The sequence below is a fragment of the Nothobranchius furzeri genome, chromosome 4 (assembly GCF_043380555.1).
Source record: "Nothobranchius furzeri strain GRZ-AD chromosome 4, NfurGRZ-RIMD1, whole genome shotgun sequence".
Lineage (NCBI taxonomy): Eukaryota > Metazoa > Chordata > Actinopteri > Cyprinodontiformes > Nothobranchiidae > Nothobranchius > Nothobranchius furzeri.
This window is the reverse complement of record NC_091744.1, coordinates 6026500-6046442: the sequence shown is the minus strand read 5'-3', so window position 1 is coordinate 6046442 and position 19943 is coordinate 6026500. Positions and strand designations below refer to the sequence as shown.

Sequence of the window (19943 nt, the reverse complement as noted above, 5' to 3'; positions counted from 1 at the left end):
ATTTTGTTAGGGCTGAAGACAAGGATGAAATTCATGTAAAAAAAAGTGGGACTTATGAAATATTATATAATATTTCTATAGGAAGCTTTCTAAGTGGATTTTTTTTGTGCTCAAAGGACTTTAACATGCATATTTTAGAAAATGTGACATCACACAAAAACTACAAAGTGAGCAAAAAATATTTTTATGCCTATTTGTGACACTCCAAGGCTGTAACAACTTACCCACAAAAAAGGTCATCTGGGCATAACACACAAAAAATATTTGATTTTTTCATTTTTTGTACAGTTTTCAAACTTCTGGTTTGGATAATAAACCTGGCAATAAATGGGTTAAATCTGAGAAACACATTTTTCATTATGTTTTGTTATGGCTGAAGCCAAGGATGAAATTCATGTAAAAATATTGGGACTTATGAAATATTATATAATATTTCTATGGGAAGCTTTGTAAGTGCATTTTTTGTGCTCAAATTACAATTTAGACAATTAGACGTTGGGTTAATTTTGTTTAGTTCCGTTTGTTCCTCCGGTCCAGAAGGGGGCGGTAGTGTATCTATTCACTAGCTTGTGTAGGCTTCCAGCGGAAGTGGCAGTAGGAGGTCCGTGGAGGTGACCGAATGGCAGATTTTAGCATAAGTCTGTAAACATTTCATTAGCAGCGAACAAACGCAGACTGAATATAAAAGTTTTCTTTTGTGGGGCGCACAGGCAAACACGGTGCCATGGGAGCTCACCTTGTCAGGCGGTACATCACCGAAAGGGACACCGAGCCGGACCCAGCGAAGAAATATGAGTTCGACCCGAACTTTGGCTTCGGAGAGAGGAAAGAAAGAGGTCGGTGGGCAGATTCTGGTTCGGTCTCATTTACAGTCTGACCCACATGAGCAGAACGGATTATTTTAGTGACTGGTTGTTGCCATGCTGGGCTAGCTGTTCTTAGCGGCTAGCTAAGCAGTCACGTATCGATCTGTGTTACCTTTGGACAAATGCTAGCTAGCTAGCTTATAAAAACTCGATCCAAAACAGAGCTAGCTAAACCTACAAGCTTGCAAATATTATGAAAATGGGACTAATCACAATTGATATAAAATTACAGGATGTCAAATGTGATAAACGACTAAACAGTTATACGGTAATGCTAAATTAAACACAAAATCGACGCAGTACAGCAATAACATAAGCAAAAGTCATTGCAAAACTAAGACCAAAATAATAATGACATCTATTTAATGACTCGCTAAATGGTATGATCGTCTAACATCTGCCTTCATTCTCAGATCGCTGCATATTATAAATAATGTGAACTCCTGTAGTCTTGACATTTATTACAACTTCAGAGTTTACTTAAGAGACCGTTGCTTCATTTTGACAGAGATGATAGCAACCCAGGAGCAGATGAACCTGGCCCAGCTGCCTTTGGAACAGAGGGACTACTGCGCTCACTATCTGCTGAAACTCATGAAGTGTAAGAGGGACTACTGGCCCAACTTCCTGGCCTGCAAGCACGAGAGGCACGACTGGGACTACTGTGAACACCAGGAGTAAGTCCAGGAATACTGGGTCCTGTGGCTTAGAGTGGCCACTGAGATGGTTTTATCACCTGATTATTTAGTAGACCCACCAGTAAAAGGATCAGTGCTTAAATTGTAGCTTTTTACTTTGTATGCCATCCTAACCCATGTCCATTTAATTTTATAACACTTGAAACACAAGATTTTTCAAGCTTGTTTCAATTTTATTTGAAATGGGTCTCATGTGGTACTTGATCATATGTGGGATAGTCAACCACCACATACACTGCTCACAAAAATTAAAGGAACACTTTAAAGAAACACATTAGATACATCACGTCTCAATATGAAGTTGGATATCTATTCAAATAATGACAAGGCAATGTCTTAGGAACACAAGGATGCCAAGTCTTTTAATTGAAATAAAAGTTATCAGCCTACAGAGGTCTCAATTGTGTAGACACCCTAAAATCGGAGTGAAATGAAGATGTGGCAGGCAAGTCCATTATTTCAAAAACTTAATTTCTGCAACTCAAATTGCTTTTCAGTATCTTGTGTGGCCCCCACGAGCTTGTGTGCATGCTTGACAATGTCGGGGCATGCTCCTAATGAGACAACGGATGGTGTCTGGTGACATTTCCTCCCAGATCTGTGTGAGGGCATCCCTGAGCTCTTGTACAGTCCGAGGAGCAACCTGGCGCCGCCTAATGGACCGAAATATAATGTCCCACAGATGTTCTATTGGGTTTAAGTTGGGGGATTGTGAAGGCCATTCAATTGTTTCAACTCCTTCATCCTCCAGGTACTGCCTGGATACTCTTGCCACATGAGGCCGGGCATTGTTGTGCATTAGGAGAAAACCAGGACCTACTGCATCAGCGTAGGGTCTGACAAAGGGTTCAAGGATTTCATCTCGATACCTTATGGCAGTCAGAGCACCATTTAGTAGAGGTCTGTGCGTCCCTCCATGGATATGCCTCTCCAGACCATCACTGACCCACCACCAAACCTGTCAGGTTGAACGACGTTGCAGGCAGCATAACATTCTCCTTGTCTTCTCCAGACTCTTTCACATCTATTACAAGTGCTCAGGGTAAACCTGCTCTCGTCTGTAAAAAGTACAGGGCGCCAGTGGCGGACTTGCCAATTCTGGTGTTCTTGAGCAAATGCCAGTCGAGCCCTACGGTGCTGTGCGGTGATCACAGGGCCCACTACAGGACGTCGGGCCCTCAGGCCATCTTCATGAAGTCTGCTCCTGATTGTGTGGGTAGAGACATTCACACCAGTGGCCCTCTGGAGGTCATTCTGTAGGGCACGAGCAGTGCTCAGCCTGTTCCGCCTTGCACAAAGGAGCAGGTATCGGTCCTGCTGATGGGTTGTGGACCTTCTACAACCCTGTCCAGCTCTCCGAGAATAACCACCAGTCTCCTGAAATCCCCTCCATGTTCTGGAGATTGTGCTGGGAGACACATTAAACCTTCTTGGTGCTGCACGTGTAGATGTGCCATAGGGCTGGGCGATATGACGATTTTAGACCGTTTTACGATCTACACATCTGACGGTCTGTCATTTTTGAGAGACCGTTTTATCACGATTCACAGCTCTGCTGTTGAATTTCTGCCTCTGACTGAAAAGGGAACTTACCCCAGGCGAATGACACGCCTTTGTTTGACCCTTAACTAATCAGAGTGAGTCATAGTAATATATTAGTGCCCCACTTGTTTTCACCTGTGTGTGAACAAACATGGCTTCGCCGCGGCTGAGCGACAACGAGGTTTTCGTTCCGAAGAGGAACGCAGGGTTTCCTTAGCGCGCGGCGCTAACAACTTAGTGACGTGACATGTCTCGGAGAAAGCGTAAAAACACGTTGGACGCTTCTTCTGAAGCAGGAAAATAACACCGCTTCTTAAGCAGAGCACGACGTCGCCTCGGCTCGTCCACCCTCTGCCGAGCCGGTGTCGGTACCGACTGAGCTCGGTCACTGGGTCGATGGAGCTGCCCCGTGACTGCCTGATGGAAAACCAGCGGGTTTCATCAGACTCGTAAAGTTTCTTGTTTTTGTTGGGGACCTCTGTATTTTACCGCTCCCTCCTGCAGTCTTCCCCTATTAACATTTAAAATGATTCTGTAAATTCTGTGTATCAATAGAAACAATCTCTGCCTCTGCCAGCTGCAGTAAATGTCTTCGTCTTCGTCTTCCTCCACTTATCCGGGTCCGGGTCGCGGGGGCAGCATCCCAACTAGGGAGCTCCAGGCCGTCCTCTCCCCGGCCTTGTCCACCAGCTCCTCCGGCAGGACCCCAAGGCGTCCCGGACCAGATTGGAGATGTAACCTCTCCAACGTGTCCTGGGTCGACCCGGGGGCCTTCTGCCGGCAGGACATGCCCGAAACACCTCCCCGGGGAGGCGTCCACGAGGCATCCTGACCAGATGCCCAAACCACCTCAACTGGCTCCTTTCGATCCGGAGGAGCAGCGGTTCTACTCCGAGTCCCTCCCGAATGTCCGAGCTCCTCACCCTATCTCTAAGGCTGAGCCTGGCCACCCTACGGAGGAAACTCATTTCGGCCGCTTGTATCCGCGATCTTGTTCTTTCGGTCATTACCCAAAGCTCATGACCATAGGTGAGGATTGGGACGTAGATCGACCGGTAAATCGAGAGCCTGGCTTTCTTGCTCAGCTCCCTCTTCCCCACGACAGATGGGCTCAGCGTCTGCATCACTGCAGACGCCGAACCAATCCGCCTTTCGATCTCCCGATCCCTCCTACCCTCACTCGTGAACAAGACCCCGAGATACTTAAACTCCTCCAGTTGAGGTAGGACCTCTCCCCCGACCCGGAGGTGGCAAGCCACCCTTTTCCGGTCGAGAACCATGGTCTCAGATTTGGAGGTGCTGATCCTCATCCCAGCCGCTTCACACTCGGCCGCGAACCTACCCAGCAAGAGCTGAAGGTCAGAGCTGGATGAAGCTAGGAGGACCACATCATCCGCAAAAAGCAGAGACGAGATTCTCCTGCCACCAAACTCGACACACTCCACACCACGGCTGCGTCTAGAAATTCTGTCCATAAAAGTGATGAACAGAAACGGTGACAAAGGGCAGCCCTGGCGGAGTCCAACCCTCACTGGGAACAGGTCCGACTTACTACCGGCTATGCGGACCAAACTCACGCTCCTCTGGTAAACGGACTGAATGGCCCTTAACAGAAAGCCACCCACCCCATACTCCTGGAGCGTCCCCCACAGGGTGCCCCTGGGGACACGGTCATAAGCCTTCTCCAAATCCACAAAGCACATGTGGATTGGTTGGGCAAACTCCCATGCCCCCTCCATCACCCTTGCAAGGGTATAGAGCTGGTCCACAGTTCCACGGCCAGGACGAAAACCACATTGCTCCTCCTCTATCTGAGATTCAACTATCGATCGGACCCTCCTCTCCAGTACCTTGGAGTAGACCTTTCCAGGGAGGCTGAGGAGTGTGATCCCCCTATAGTTGGAACACACCCTCAGGTCACCCTTCTTAAAGATGGGGACCACCACCCCGGTCTGCCACTCCCTAGGAACTGCCCCCGATGACCACGCAATGTTGTAGAGACGTGTCAACCATGACAGCCCTACAACATCCATAGCCTTGAGATACCCAGGACGAACCTCATCCGCCCCCGGGGCTCCGCCGCTGTGTAGTTGTTTGACTACCTCAGCAACTTCTGCCCCCGAGATCGGACAGTCCATCCCCAGGCCTCCCAGCTCTGGTTCCTCCTCGGAATGCGCATTGGTGGGATTGAGGAGCTCCTCAAAGTATTCCTTCCACCGTCTGACTATAGCCTCAGTTGACGTCAGCAGCTCCCCATCCCCACTGTAAACAGTGTGAGCGAGTTGCTGCCTTCCTCTCCTGAGGCGCCGGACAGTTTGCCAGAACCTCTTTGGAGCCGATCGATAGTCTTTCTCCATGGCCTCACCAAACTCCTCCCACGCCCGAGATTTTGCCTCGGCAACAGCCACTGCTGCACCCCGCTTGGCTATCCGGTACCTGTCTGCTGCCTCCGGAGACCCACAGACCAGCCACGCCCTGTAGGCCTCCTTCTTCAGCCTGACGGCTCCCCGAACCTCTGGTGTCCACCAGCGGGTACGGGGGTTGCCACCACGACTGGCACCGGCCACCTTACGACCACAGCTAGCAACAGCCGCCTCGACAATCGCAGAGTGGAACAAGGCCCACTCGGACTCAATGTCCCCCACTGCTCTCGGGACGTGGTCAAAGCTCTGCCGGAGGTGGGAGTTGAAGACCGTCTTGACAGGTTCTTCTGCCAGGCGTTCCCAGCAGACCCTCTCTATGCGTTTGGGTCTGCCAGGTCTACGCGGCATGTTCCCTTGCCATCTGATCCAACTCACCACCAGGTGGTGATCAGTTGACAGCTCCGCCCCTCTCTTCACTCGGGTGTCCAAAACATACGGCCGCAGGTCAGATGATACGACTACAAAATCTATCATCGACCTGTGACCTAGGCTGCCCTGGTACCAAGTGTACCGGTGGGCATCCTTATGTTCGAACATGGTGTTCGTTATGGCCAAACTGCGGCTTGCACAGAAGTCCTATAACAAAACACCGCTCGAGTTCTGATTAGGTGGGCCGTTCCTCCCAATCACACCCCTCCAGGTCAAGCTGTCATTGCCCACGTGAGCATTGAAGTCCCCCAGCAGGACAATGGAGTCCCCTGATGGAGCACTATCTAGCACTCGTCCCAGGGACTCCAAAAAGGGTGGGTACTTAACTCTGAACTGATATTTGGCCCATAAGCACAAACAACAGTCAGGACCCGTTCCCCGACCCGAAGGCGCAAGGAAGCTACCCTCTTGTCCCCCGGGGTAAACCCCAACACACAGGCAGAGAGTCTCTGGGCTAACAAAAAGCCAACCCCAGCCCTCCGCCTCTCACCCGGAGCAACTCAGCAAAGTAGAGTGTCCAACCCCTCTCCAGGTCTCGGGTTCCAGAGCCAATGCAATGTGTCGAGGTGAGTCCGACTATATCTAGCCGGTACCGCTCAACCTCTGCCACAAGCTCCGGCTCCTTCCCCGCCAGCGAGGTGACGTTCCATGTCCCAAAAACTAGTTTTCTTGTCCGGGGATTGGACCGCCAAGGCTCCCGCCTTGGTCTGCCACCCGATTCGCATTGCACCGGACCCTTCATGTTCCTCCTGCGGGTGGTGGGTCCACAGTTGGACGAGCCCATGTATCCGGTTCGGGCTGGGCCCGGCCGGGCCCCATGGGCGAAAGCTCGGCCACCAGGCGCTCGCTCACGGGCCCCAACCCTAGGCCTGGCTCCAGGGTGGGACCCCGGTAACCCTCCGGGCCGGGTACTCCGACTCTTCGTTTTAACCGCCATGAAAGATCCTTCGAACCGTTCTTTGTCTCACCCTTCACCTAAGACCAATTTGTCATGGGAGACCCTACCAGGGGCATTAAGTGCCCCAGACAACATAGCTCCTAGGATCATTAGGGCACTCAAACTCCTCCACCACTGTAACTCCGAAATGACCACACTGGCTCGGCTTCCTGACGACAGGCGCTTCTCTTGTTTATTAAACGCCGTGAAAACTACACACAGAAAAACAGTAGCTTCAAAACTGCATTCTTTGAAGATAAATATATGCTTTAGCAAGAAAAAGAAATACCTCGTGGCCGCGTGCCACTTCGGAGGTCCAAATTCAGTACAATCAAGTCTTCCTGTTTCTAATCAACACACAAAATAAGTACAATACTACACATAGCAAATATTTACAATATTACACACAAACACAACAAGTTACCTGAGTAATTGGCAGCGCAGGTGCTGCAGATGGCTCAGACAAAGCGGTTTCCCTGTTTCTCGAGTAATTGGCAGCGCAGGTGCTGCGGATGGCTCAGACAAAGCGGTTCTCGTGCTTCCTCATACACATACAAGTCACATCTCACATCTCACATCACTTCTCGCGGTAACTCGGTGAGGAAGATACCACTTGTTCCAAAATAAAAGACACAGATTTACGATACAAACAAATATTATATATTCTAACTTCTGGAACCAAATTTGAGTAATTTTATGACACTTACACTCCCACCAAATCACCCCTTACTCTCTTAAGGTGATTTTCTAAGTAGTGTCATTGTTAGAGTCTGTTTTAGTATACTCGTCAGTCTCAAGTAAGGTCACGACTTTGTGAATAGGTCTTTCTAGATAGATTATCCTTGTCAGTGGTTTTCCTTTGTCAAAAGTAGTTTCACTAGTCTTTAGTTTCACCTTTCGAACCTTGTCATCTGGGCTCTTCAGAGCTTCTACTACTAGGGCAAGCTTCCATTTACATCTTGGAGCGTTGTCATCCTGTAGTATCACAATGTCATTCATTTGTAGGTTTCATGTAACTTTATGCCACTTCTGCCGCTGTTGAAGATTTAATAGATATTCTTTCCTCCATCTCTGCCAAAATTCATTTGCCAGATATTGTACTCTTCTCCATCTTTTCTTCAAGTACAAATCCTCTCTGCAAAATGTTCCTGGAGGGGGGAGAATAACTGAAGACTTCATTGTTAATATGTGATTGGGAGTTAACGGCTCCGGACCTGAGGGATCATTGAGATGTTCCACACTTAAGGGTCGGCTGTTAATGATGGCCATTGTTTCATAAAAGAGTGTTCTTAGACTAGTTGTATCAAGCCTGCTGGAGGACTTGTCTAACATTGCTGTTAGTATACTCCGTACTGTGCGAATTTGACGCTCCCAGATGCCTCCCATGTGACTGGCTGATGGGACATTCATCACAAATTCGCATCCAATGGCTCTTTGGGGTTCTTGGTCCATATGTTTCATGAGTTTCAGAAACTCATTTTTGGCACCAACAAAATTTGTGCCTTGGTCACATCTTATTTGGCGGACAGGACCTCTTATGGCTATTAGAACCCGAAGAGCATTCATAAAAGCATCAGTTGATAGATCCTCGAGTGTTTCGATGTGCACAGCTCGTGAACATAAGCATGTGAACAATAATCCATATCTTTTGACTTCCTTCCTTCCTTCCTTTACTATGAACGGACCGAAACAATCAACACCGCAGTACGTAAAAGGAGGAGCTGTTTGTGTTCTTACTTCTGGCAAATCTGCCATCTGTTGAACGTTTGTTGCCTTTCGGTATCTTCTACACTTAACACAATGGTAAATGTGTGAAGAGACTAAACTTCCAGATCCTAAGATCCAGATCCCATTTGCACGCAGTTCATTGATAGTCATGCCTCTTCCTTGATGATGTACACGTTCATGATAGTGTTTGACGAGTAGAGCTGACAAATGGGACTCCTTTGGAAGAATTGCAGGGTGTTTTACATCAGGATGCAAGGACGATTGGGATAATCTACCCCCTACCCTGAGAACTTCTGATTTATCAAGAAAAGCGTTCAACTGCTTTAGTTTACTTTGCTTGTGCAAAGAATTTCCATGTTGAGATTTGATTTTCTTTATTTCCTCAGAAAAAACATCGTTTTGCACTAGCTTGATCATGAATAGCTCAGTGTCTTTTCTCTCTTCAAGATCAGTCTCTTTGTTTGTCTTTTGTTGAATACCTCTGTACTCTTTGATGAATCGTTTTAGTCTGGCTATAGCTCTTACAGCTTTCATCCAACTGGAGAACTTCTTTAGACGCTCTAGCAGTGGGTTTGCTTCCTTTGAACACACTGAATGTGTATGACCTCTACGGAGTTCTGGATCTGTTTCCTCAACTTCTCCCACCATTTCCTCTTTGACTGGAAGATCTTGTCTCCAAAGGAAATCGGGGCCCTTTAACCAGCTTGATTCTTTCAGCTGAGCAGCACTCAAACCTCGTGAGGCTTGATCAGCAGGATTTTCTTCTGAGCTTACATGGCGCCATTTTTCTGAACTTGTACTTTGTCTTATTCGCTGGATTCGATTAGCAACGAATGTATGAAATCTTTTCGCGTCATTGCTTATATAAGCCAATACGACTTGTGAATCTGTCCAGTAATATTCCTGTAGATTTTCAATTTCCAGTTCTCGCTTGATTACATCCGCGTTGCGAACTGCAGTCACAGCCGATGCCAGTTCAAGCCTGGGGATGGTCATTTGTTTAATGGGCGTGACTCTTGCCTTACCCATAACAAATGAGCAACTGATCTGTCCATCTTTGCTTATTGCTCTAAGGTATGAACATGCACCATAACCTTCAAGACTGGCGTCTGAGAAGTTATGTAGCTCATACTGCACAACGTTGGTGAGTTGTGAGTACGTCCTTGGGATCTTCAGAGCTGCTAGCTTGGGTAGGTCTCTCAGCCATGCTTCCCATAACGGTAAAATGTGTTCTGGGAGATCATCGTCCCATTTAACCTTGTCTTTACACAAAGTTTGGAGTATCTGCTTTCCAGTCAATATGAATGGGGCGACAAACCCAAGAGGGTCATAGACTGATGCGACAGTCGAGAGCACCCCTCTCCTGGTCAATGGGTTAACTTTAACTTGGACTCGGAACTGGAATTCGTCTGTCTCCACACACCACTGTACTCCAAGTGCACGTTCAATGTGGAGTTCTCCAAGAGCCATGTTCTGATCTTTGGCTTGAGCTTGTTCTTCTCTGGGAATCGCAGCAAGCACATCTTTATTGTTTGATACAAACTTGTGTAGATGTAGGTTGCCTGTTTTGCAAAGCTCCCTTGACTCATCAACCAACTGTATGGCGTCAGCTATAGACCTCACACTAGCAAGTCCATCATCAACATAAAACCCTCTTTGAATGAACTCAATACTCTCTTTGCTGAACTTGTTTCTGCCTTGTGTTGCAATATGTTTGAGTCCAAAATTACAGCATCCAGGAGATGAAGCCGCACCGAAAAGATGCACTCTCATCCTGTAAACTGAAGGCTGAGAGTTCAAATTGCCTTTGTCCCACCAAAGAAATCTTAGATAATCTTGGTGTTCCTTGATGACGTGAAATTGGTGAAACATTCTCTCCACATCGCACATAATGGCAATGGGGCCCTTTCTGAATCGGCATAAGACTCCGATCAGTGCGTTAGTAAGATCTGGTCCAGTCAGAAGGTGATCATTAAGAGATGTTCCCTGGAAGCGAGCTGAGCAATCAAAAACTACACGTATTTTCCCAGGTTTGTGGGGGTGGTAAACCCCGTGGTGGGGAATATACCACGCTAGCCCTTTATCCAGCTCTTGGTCTGGAACCCTTTCAGCATCTCCACGGGTTATGATGTCCTCCATGAACTGGACATAATCTCTATAATACTTCTCGTCTCTTTTAAGTCGACGTTCCAATGAAGACAATCTGTGCTCTGCACATTCTTTGTTGTTTGGGAGGCTCGGATTGTCGGCTTTAAAGGGCAATGGGAGTTCGTAATGCCCATCTTTCTTTTGTTTTATACCTTTAGTCACCTTTGACATGAACAAAAGGTCTTCCTGAGAGACTGGATTGTCGTCCGTTGCATGCTCGGAGAAATCAGATTCCAAAGCCCTTATTACATCAGCTGGACTAACTTCCTTTACTTGAGTTTTGCATACAAAACACACTTGTTGCTGGAGGTTCACTGTGGGTTGTGGCGCAGGAGTTACTTCACAAACAATGATCCTGTGACTTGTGCCAATGACATCACTGTCATTTTCAATCTGAGACGAGCAGCCAACTATGCTCCAGCCGAGATCAGTTAACTGTGCGTATGGTTGGTTGTCCTTGCCCGCAATAACCTTTCGTGGTAGGAGGGCTTGTTGACAATTGTATCCAATAAGTAGACCAACTTTACATTCAAGCAAAGGAGGTAGTTTATCTACTAGGCTTTCTAGATGAGCCCACTTTAAGGCGGTTTTAGATGTTGGTATATGTGATCGGTTCACAGGAATAAACTCCCTTGTATAAACTGGTGGTAAGGTGATTCTCTTTTCATGTGTATACCCCCTCACTTGAAGGTTTACCAGCTTCTCACATGGTATAACTGTTGATTTTGCAGACATGGTGGATAGTTGCAGATTGGTTTTACTTTTATCGGTGTCAAGATCTTGAGCTATTTCATCTAGAATAAAGGATGTATCACTCTGAGAATCGAGCAGTGCATACACCAACACTTCCCTGTCAGGGTCGTTTCTAGATGAAACCCAGACAGGTAGTATAGAGGATGTTAACGTATTTGAGGTGGCTTGAGTTGCTCTGTTAGAGATTGCCGTGGCTGGTTCATCTCCTTCTTTGGCGTTTTCTTCGTGTTTGTCTTGAGGGTTATCATCAGTTGCAGGTATTACTCTTTTACATTCAACAAACTTGTCGTCGTGAAGACACGTTGGATGCCTCCTTTGACATTTTTCACATGTGCTTCTTTTATCACACCTTTTCGAAAGATGTCCACCTTTCAAACATCCAAAACAAAGCCTTTCCGCTTGTACAAATTTGACGCGTTCTTGGACAGTTTTTTCTCTGAACTTGAAACATTTATCAAGTGAGTGACCCCTTTTCTTACAGAAAAAGCAAATTACAGCATTCACGTGACCTGAGGGGGTTGAATGGTTCGAATTTACTGTTAATGTTTTTGCTTGAAAGACTTGGTTACGTAACTGTTTTGGTTTACTTGTTTCCAAATCCTTCAGGGCTTGCATTGAAGCTATGGGATCGCATGCTAAGTCAGCTTCAGTGGATACAAAATCCACAAATGAGTAAAATGGTGGATACTGTCCACTAATATTTTTTCTCATTTCCATGGCTGCACGATTCCATCTTGTCGTCAACCAGTCTGGAAGTTTCAGCAAGAGTTTCTGAATTTCCATACAGTCATTGAGAACATGTAAGGACTGTATCTGTGACATTGCAGCTTCACAACTTTTAAGGAAATCTGCAAAATCTCTAAGCTCATTTCCATCCTTTGAGCTTATTTTAGGCCAACTGTGAAGCTTGTCTCTAAAACATTTTCCCATGATGAACAGGTCTCCAAAGCGCTTTTCCAACACTTCCCAAGCTGCATCGTATGCTGCATCTGTGCCCACTAGGAGAAAGCCTTCAACTGCTCTCTTTGCGGGTCCACCAAGGTACTTCCTGAGATAGTAGAGTCTTTCATTCTTTGGAATGTTTTTCCTGTCAATCAAGGTTTCAAATGACAACTGCCAGTCTTTGAATTTTAGAGGATCACCAGTAAATAGTGTAGGTTCTGGAGTTGGCAGACGGTTAGCGCTTATTGCTTCAGCTAGAACGCCAACTAGATCCAGATTAGACTGTGGCTGATTTGCAGCAGCAGAAACTTGTATGGCTTGAGGGATAAGTGGTGGACTTGATGCTTTGAGTGGTTGGCTAGTGGTCACCTGAGGTGGTACACCAGGATTTCGTTGAGATTGGTTTATGACTGTAGGAATGTTTGGAACAAATGCAGGGCTTGTGGCATCTTGGAGATGAGCTGCAGTTTGAACTTGAGGGGGGACGTTTAATGGGATGCATATAGCTTGGGTTACACTCTCTGCTTTAATGCTCTGTGATGAGCTCTGACTTCCAGAAACACTCTCAGCTTCATCATAAACCTTTACTCGAGCCTTTGCAGCATTTAACCTTTTAACTTCATCCAAACGTTTAATCTTTCTACGCTGCTCTTCTATTTCTTGCAGCCTTTCAAAGTGCTCACGTTCCAATTTCTGTAGCTTAGCTGCTTCCCTCTCCTGTTCTTCCATTACTGCTAATATCTCCTGAGATGCAGCTGCCTCTGCTTCAGCTTCCATTCTTTTGATAGGTTGTGAGCCTGAGTGACCTGAACCACTTTTAGACAAATGGGATTTTGACCCTGATTTAGTCCTTTCAGATCCTAAGCATGACCCAAAGTCTGGCCATGGCTCTTCATCACCTTCTGTGAATTCCTCCCGTAGCTGCTTTTCAGCTCTTTCTAAAATGAATCCAGAAAGAGATGTGCAGGCATCTACTTTGCGTCGTACATCTGCATCTGGAGTTGTTATGTGCCTTATTTGTTCATAAATGGTTTGAACATCTTTGCAGGTAGCACTTATGTTGTTAATCAGCTCCTGTAATTCACTCTCTGGAGCTTCTTTCCTTAATAACACTTTGCTCAATCTCGCTTCATATCTCCACTTTTCAAAAACAACTGCGTATTTGTGTTTGAGACCTTTAAGCTTCTCCTCTTGAAGCTCTTTACCCTTTTCAGTGAGTGTTCTTACTCTTTCACCCCTGCGAACAGTCTGCCTTTCTGCAGCTTGCTGAGTACCATCTTCTCCTTCAGTAAATGCTCCAGCTTCATCTTCATGATCTTTGTCGGCCATCTTGTGAGTCGAGTCAAATGTCAGTCAATTCTCTGTATCTGAATTTCAAAATACTCTTTAACAATATAACCTTTAAGTAACAATGACCTTCACTCAACACAGATGCACTCCTACTTAAACCATGTAAGCGTAATTCCGTTTGACCTTAAACAGACTGCACAAGGCACTTTAACAACAATGTTTTCCTTTTGAGATATTGTAGAAATTACAAAACCATTGACAAATGTGCTATAGAAGCTTAATGTGGTTCTTTAAACTTGACTTAATTACCACCCTTCTTTAACTTTTAGCACTGTCCTCTGTTAATTTCCACCATACAACAATTAAGTAACATTATTGCTGTGGTCGGCAGCGGTGAGCTTAGGTAGTGGCGCCCTCTTGTGGCAAGCCGCGGTACCGTCATTTACTGCCGTTCCCGTCGTCTTCTTCTGCCGTTGGCTTCTCACCGGCTCAAGCTGGACGAGTTTTCACTGTAACTCCGAAATGACCACACTGGCTCGGCTTCCTGACGACAGGCGCTTCTCTTGTTTATTAAACGCCGTGAAAACTACACACAGAAAAACAGTAGCTTCAAAACTGCATTCTTTGAAGATAAATATATGCTTTAGCAAGAAAAAGAAATACCTCGTGGCCGCGTGCCACTTCGGAGGTCCAAATTCAGTACAATCAAGTCTTCCTGTTTCTAATCAACACACAAAATAAGTACAATACTACACATAGCAAATATTTACAATATTACACACAAACACAACAAGTTACCTGAGTAATTGGCAGCGCAGGTGCTGCAGATGGCTCAGACAAAGCGGTTTCCCTGTTTCTCGAGTAATTGGCAGCGCAGGTGCTGCGGATGGCTCAGACAAAGCGGTTCTCGTGCTTCCTCATACACATACAAGTCACATCTCACATCTCACATCACTTCTCGCGGTAACTCGGTGAGGAAGATACCACTTGTTCCAAAATAAAAGACACAGATTTACGATACAAACAAATATTATATATTCTAACTTCTGGAACCAAATTTGAGTAATTTTATGACACTTACAACCACGATAAGGTGACGGTTCAAGGAGGAGTGCAGTAAATGTAGTCTCCAAATAATAAGAGGTGCATTCATCTGTGTATCTCCTTTGATCCGCATTAGTGATATTTTCAGCACCAGAACAGTGAAGCAAAGAAAGATTCCTGAGTTTGTTAGTAATTTTATTTATTAGGTGCATCTAACCTGTTCTATTTTTCTCTGAAATGAGATCAAATCAGTGCTTCTATGGGTTGTCTCCAATCTGCACTGGAAAATTTTACTTTATTTAGAGACTTGTTGCAGAAAATATTCAGAATGCGCAGTTTTTTGCTACCACAAGCAATCTCTGGTCCAGCCGCACATCAGAGCCGTATTTGAGCTTAACTATCCACTACATGAGCAACTGGGAGCTACATAGTATTTTGAACAAGTTAATGTTTGCACAATACGTTTGCAATTGACATGTTTGCACTTTAAATATGTTTACGATTTTAATTTATGTTAAGTTACTTGAAAAAAAAAAAAGAGAAAAACTGATTTTTGTAATCGTTTCTCTCAGGGCTTTTATCATCTCTGGTGTGAGTTTAAAATATAAGTGTGTTAGCACTGTGCTGATGATCCCTAATATGAATAAATGTTTATTTATTCAATGTTTCTCTTCTTTAATACGCAATTGAAGTTATGCTATTCATGGATAAAAAAATCGTGATAAAATCGAAATCGTGATAAAATATTGGAAAAATCGTGATATTCTATTTTTGCCATATCGCCCAGCCCTAATGTGCCATCCTGGAGAAGTTGGACAGCCTGTGCAACTTCTGTAGGGTTAAGGAATCGCCTCATACTGCCAGTAGAGAGCCAAAACTAGCACGGGTGGAAAACCAGCCAGAACAGATCAAGAGGGAGAAACTTGAAATGACCTCTACATGTTTAACCAGTCCTGTTTTGAGGGTTTTGTAATTGTTGCCACTTTAGTGCACCTGTCGTTAAGTCCATGAACACCAATACAGCTGAAAGTGATTAACAATGCCCTCAGCTGCTTAATCAACCAGGAAATTATCAGACAGATTTCATTGATTTCATGCCAGGCCCATTAAAAAAGTATTTAATTCTTGTGAGCAGTGTATATTTGAGACCGTTTTAATTTTGGAATATCCTAGCGCATTTACGACTGCCTTTTGCCAAATAAGATGTGATGATGTGGAAGATCTTGGAGATGTGACAGGGTCAGACCATTAAAGGGGCTTATAAATAGCAAAATGTCCAAATCAGTCCTGCATCGAACAGGAAGCTGTTGAAGTGAAGCTAGCACCAGATTTATGTGGTTCGTTAGGAAATGACTAGCAGCAGTTTATACAGCCTATAAAAAACAAAGGGAGAACTATGCTGGTGGAGGTCATCCAGGTCATGGTAATACAAAGGGTTCAAATGAAGGCAACTGGACTTCTTTGGTTCATTGAAGATGTTTCACTTCTCATCCGAGGAACTTTGCCAATTCTGACTGGGATATGGGAGAGTTGAGCTTAAAAATTGTGGCTGTCTGTCGTTTTTAAATGAGCTGAAACTACTTATGAATACCCCATTCTCCCTAACCCCCAATAAGTCGTTTATACTTTTGAGACCCAATGTTTCAAGAGAGAACGGATCTAGACCCTTAAAACGGGGAAATTGAGTTAAGCTTGGAAGCATGAATAATTTCTTTAAAAGCGTTGCCTTTTCTAGATGTCATAACTGTAAGAAGCTTGTTTGGATGCCTGATCTGAGCAGTTCATCAAATTCAAAGAAGCTGTTAAAAAAGTTACTTTGAGGTTTTAACAGAAAATGAATTAAATTGCATGGGAAGCCCAATAAAGCTGACAGGGTGATCTAGATTCATTCAGGGTAAGTTGTCTTGTTTTAATTGAATAGCTAGCTAGACAGTCCCATAACAAGGTTAAGTCTACTTACGGGCCATAGGTCAGAAAAGCAGAGGTACAATGGCTGTAAGTTCAGCGAACTTCAAATCCTTCCTTCAGGATGAAAGAACCTTAAATCTGTTCATTTGGAAAGTAGCAGCTATGCTAGGGGAGAGGAGATTATGTGACGTCATACAGGTGCTGGCCAGTAAATTAGAATATCATCAAAAGGTTGAAAATATTTCAGTAATTCCATTCAAAACGTGAAACATGTACATTATATTCATGCAATGCACACAGACCAATGTATTTCCAATGTTCATTACATTTAAATTTGATATTCATAAGTGACAACTAATGAAAACTCCAAATTTGGTATCTCAAAAAATTAGAATATTCTGAAAAGGCTGAATATAGAAGACACCTGCTGCCACTCTAATCAGCTGATTTACTCAAAACACCTGCAAAGGCCTTTAAAAGGTCCCTCAGTCTTGTTTTGAAGGCACCACAATCATGGGGAAGACTTCTGACTTAACAGCTGTCCAAAAGACAATCATTGACACCTTGCACAAGGAGGGCAAGACACAAAAGGTGATTGCTAAAGAAGCTGGCTGTTCGCAGAGCTCTGTGTCCAAGCACATTAACAGACAGGCGAAGGGACGGAAAAAATGTGGTAGAAAAAAGTGTACAAGCTCTAGGGATAACCGCACCCTGCAGAGAATTGTGACGACAAACCCATTCAAAAATGTGGGGGAGATCCACAAAGAGTGGACTGCAGCTGGAGTCAGCGCTTCAAGAACCACCACGAGGAGACTCATGAAAGACATGGGATTCAGGTGTCGCATTCCGTGTGTCAAGCCACTCTTGAACAAGAAACAGCGCAAGAAGCGTCTCGCCTGGGCCAAGGACAAAAAGGACTGGACTGATGCTGAGTGGTCCAAAGTTATGTTTTCTGATGAAAGCAAGTTCTGCATTTCCTTTGGAAATCAAGGACCCAGAGTCTGGAGGAAGAGCGGAGAAGCACAGAATCCACGTTGCATGAGGTCCAGTGTAAAGTTTCCACCGTCAGTGATGGTGTGGGGTGCCATGTCATCTGCCGGTGTTGGCCCACTCTGTTTCCTGAGGTCCAGGGTCAATGCAGCCGTCTACCAGGAAGTTTTAGAGCACTTCATGCTTCCTGCTGCTGACCAACTTTATGGGGATGCAGACTTCACCTTTCAACAGGACTTGGCACCTGCACACAGTGCCAAAACCACCAGCACCTGGTTCAAGGACCATGGTATCCCTGTCCTTGATTGGCCAGCAAACTCGCCTGACCTTAACCCCATAGAAAATCTATGGGGTATTGTGAAGCGGAGGATGCAATACGCTAGACCCAACAATGCAGAGGAGCTGAAGACGACTATCAGAGCAGCCTGGGCTCTCATAACACCTGAGCAGTGCCACAGACTGATCGAGTCCATGCCACGCCGCATTACTGCAGTTATTGAGGCAAAAGGAGCCCCGACTAAGTATTGAGTGCTATACATGCACATTCTTTTCATGTTCATTCTTTTCAGTTGGCCAACATTAGAGAAACAAACATTTTTTCATTGGCCTTTAGAATATTCTAATTTTCTGAGATACCAGATTTGATGTTTTCATTGGTTGTCACCTATAAATATCAAATTTAAATGTAATACACATCGGAAATACATTGGTCTGTGTGCATTGCATGAATATAATGTACAAGTTTCACGTTTTGAATGGAATTACTGAAATATTTTCAACCTTTTGATGATATTCTAATTTACTGGCCAGCACCTGTATATGTCTGATTGTAGTCGTGCTAATTACGAATTTTACAAGCTAATAAATCTCAAGGTATGGCTTCATTTAAATAGAAGTACAACATATGTGTGATCAGGGCGTAAGGTGAAGCGGATTAGAAAATAGCTCTTTTAGCCGTATTGACTTGCTTTTATTTTTTCGATCTTAAGGGGACAGATGAGCCGACTGGAAAGGGAGAAGACTTAGGCTCCCTATTGGGGCTCAAGATATTTGTTTTGACTTATTAGAATAAGAATACCTTTATTTGTCCCTCAGTGGAGAAATTACATTATTGCAACAGCTTGAGGACAGCAGCAGTAGCACACAAGATATCACACAAGAGTGTAATAGAAAATTAAGGTAATCAAGATAATTATTGCACACAATAACAATAGTGGTAACATTGCAGATGTCAGTGATATTTGTAGTGGAATGTTACAGATGTACGGGTTCTATATTAGCAGTGACCATTACAGTCTTAACAGCAGCAGGAAGGAAAGACCTGCAGAATCTTTCCTTCACACAGCGACGATTGATCAGCCTGTCACTGAAGCTGCTCTTCAGAGCAGACAGGGCATCCTGCAGGGGGCGTGACTCATGGTCCAGCGTTGATCTGAGTTTTGCCTGCACCCCTTGTCCCCCACCTCTCGTACTGAGTCCAGAGGATAGCCCAGGACAGCTGGACTTCTTTATCAACCTGTCTAGCTTCTTCTTCTCTCTCTCTCTTTGATGCTGCTGCTCCAACAGACCACACCGTACAGGATTGCTGATGCCACCAGAGTCATAGGTCTTCAGGAGTATCCCCTTCACTCTAAAGGACCGCAGTCTCTTAAGGAAATCTGAGTATCATCTACAAACCAGTGGATCTGTACATCAGATTTTACCACATGGACCCTTTATTACCGTGTAAAATCTAAACTCAACTCATTAGAGACTTAACTGTTTTTATTTACTTATTTTGATGGACTTTTCTGTGCATTTAAAATTAAACCTAAAGGAAAATGTAGGTGGCGCCATTCTAGAGTATTTTACCACAATGTTTGTGTCCAGCCCCACCTGAGACTTGCACTGGTGACTTCAGTCTATTTAACCTCTGATTAAACATTAACGTCATTCTGATCTGCCAACTTCCTGTTTCCTCTTCAGCTACGTGATGCGTATGAAGGAGTACGAGAGGGAGAGAAGGCTCCAGCTGAGGAAGAAGCGAATCGAGGAAAAGGCAGAAGCTGCATAGATGGAAAATCTACTCATGCTTCTTTGTATATAACTGCTACTGTTCACATTAAACAACATTGGAGCTCTGTGGCCCAGACTTTCCTAAGTGTGATAAACCTGAAGTTATTTACATCTAGAATCTGAATAAATTCTGTCTCAGGTGTTGAGCTGAGTCTGATTCAGGTTTTTAATTTGTTTAAATACAAGAAAA

The 19943-nt window shown here is 44.8% G+C and overlaps 1 protein-coding gene across 3 annotated transcripts; it reads left to right on the top strand.

The window, feature by feature from the left end:
• The first annotated feature begins 553 nt into the window (after nt 1-553).
• On the top strand, nt 554-19904 carry ndufb7 (NADH:ubiquinone oxidoreductase subunit B7). Of its 3 annotated transcripts, none has more exons than XM_054743607.2 (4): nt 554-611; nt 711-836; nt 1375-1543; nt 19664-19904. In XM_054743607.2, the coding sequence occupies exons 2-4, from the start codon at nt 725-727 to the stop codon at nt 19749-19751; spliced, it is 369 nt and encodes a 122-aa protein (XP_054599582.1). In that variant the 5' UTR covers nt 554-611; nt 711-724; the 3' UTR covers nt 19752-19904. The 3 variants fall into 3 exon arrangements, with proteins under 3 accessions (XP_054599582.1, XP_054599581.1, XP_070406126.1); XM_054743606.2 differs by having other exon boundaries at nt 558-638; XM_070550025.1 differs by having other exon boundaries at nt 583-601.
• The last annotated feature ends 39 nt before the right edge of the window (nt 19905-19943 follow it).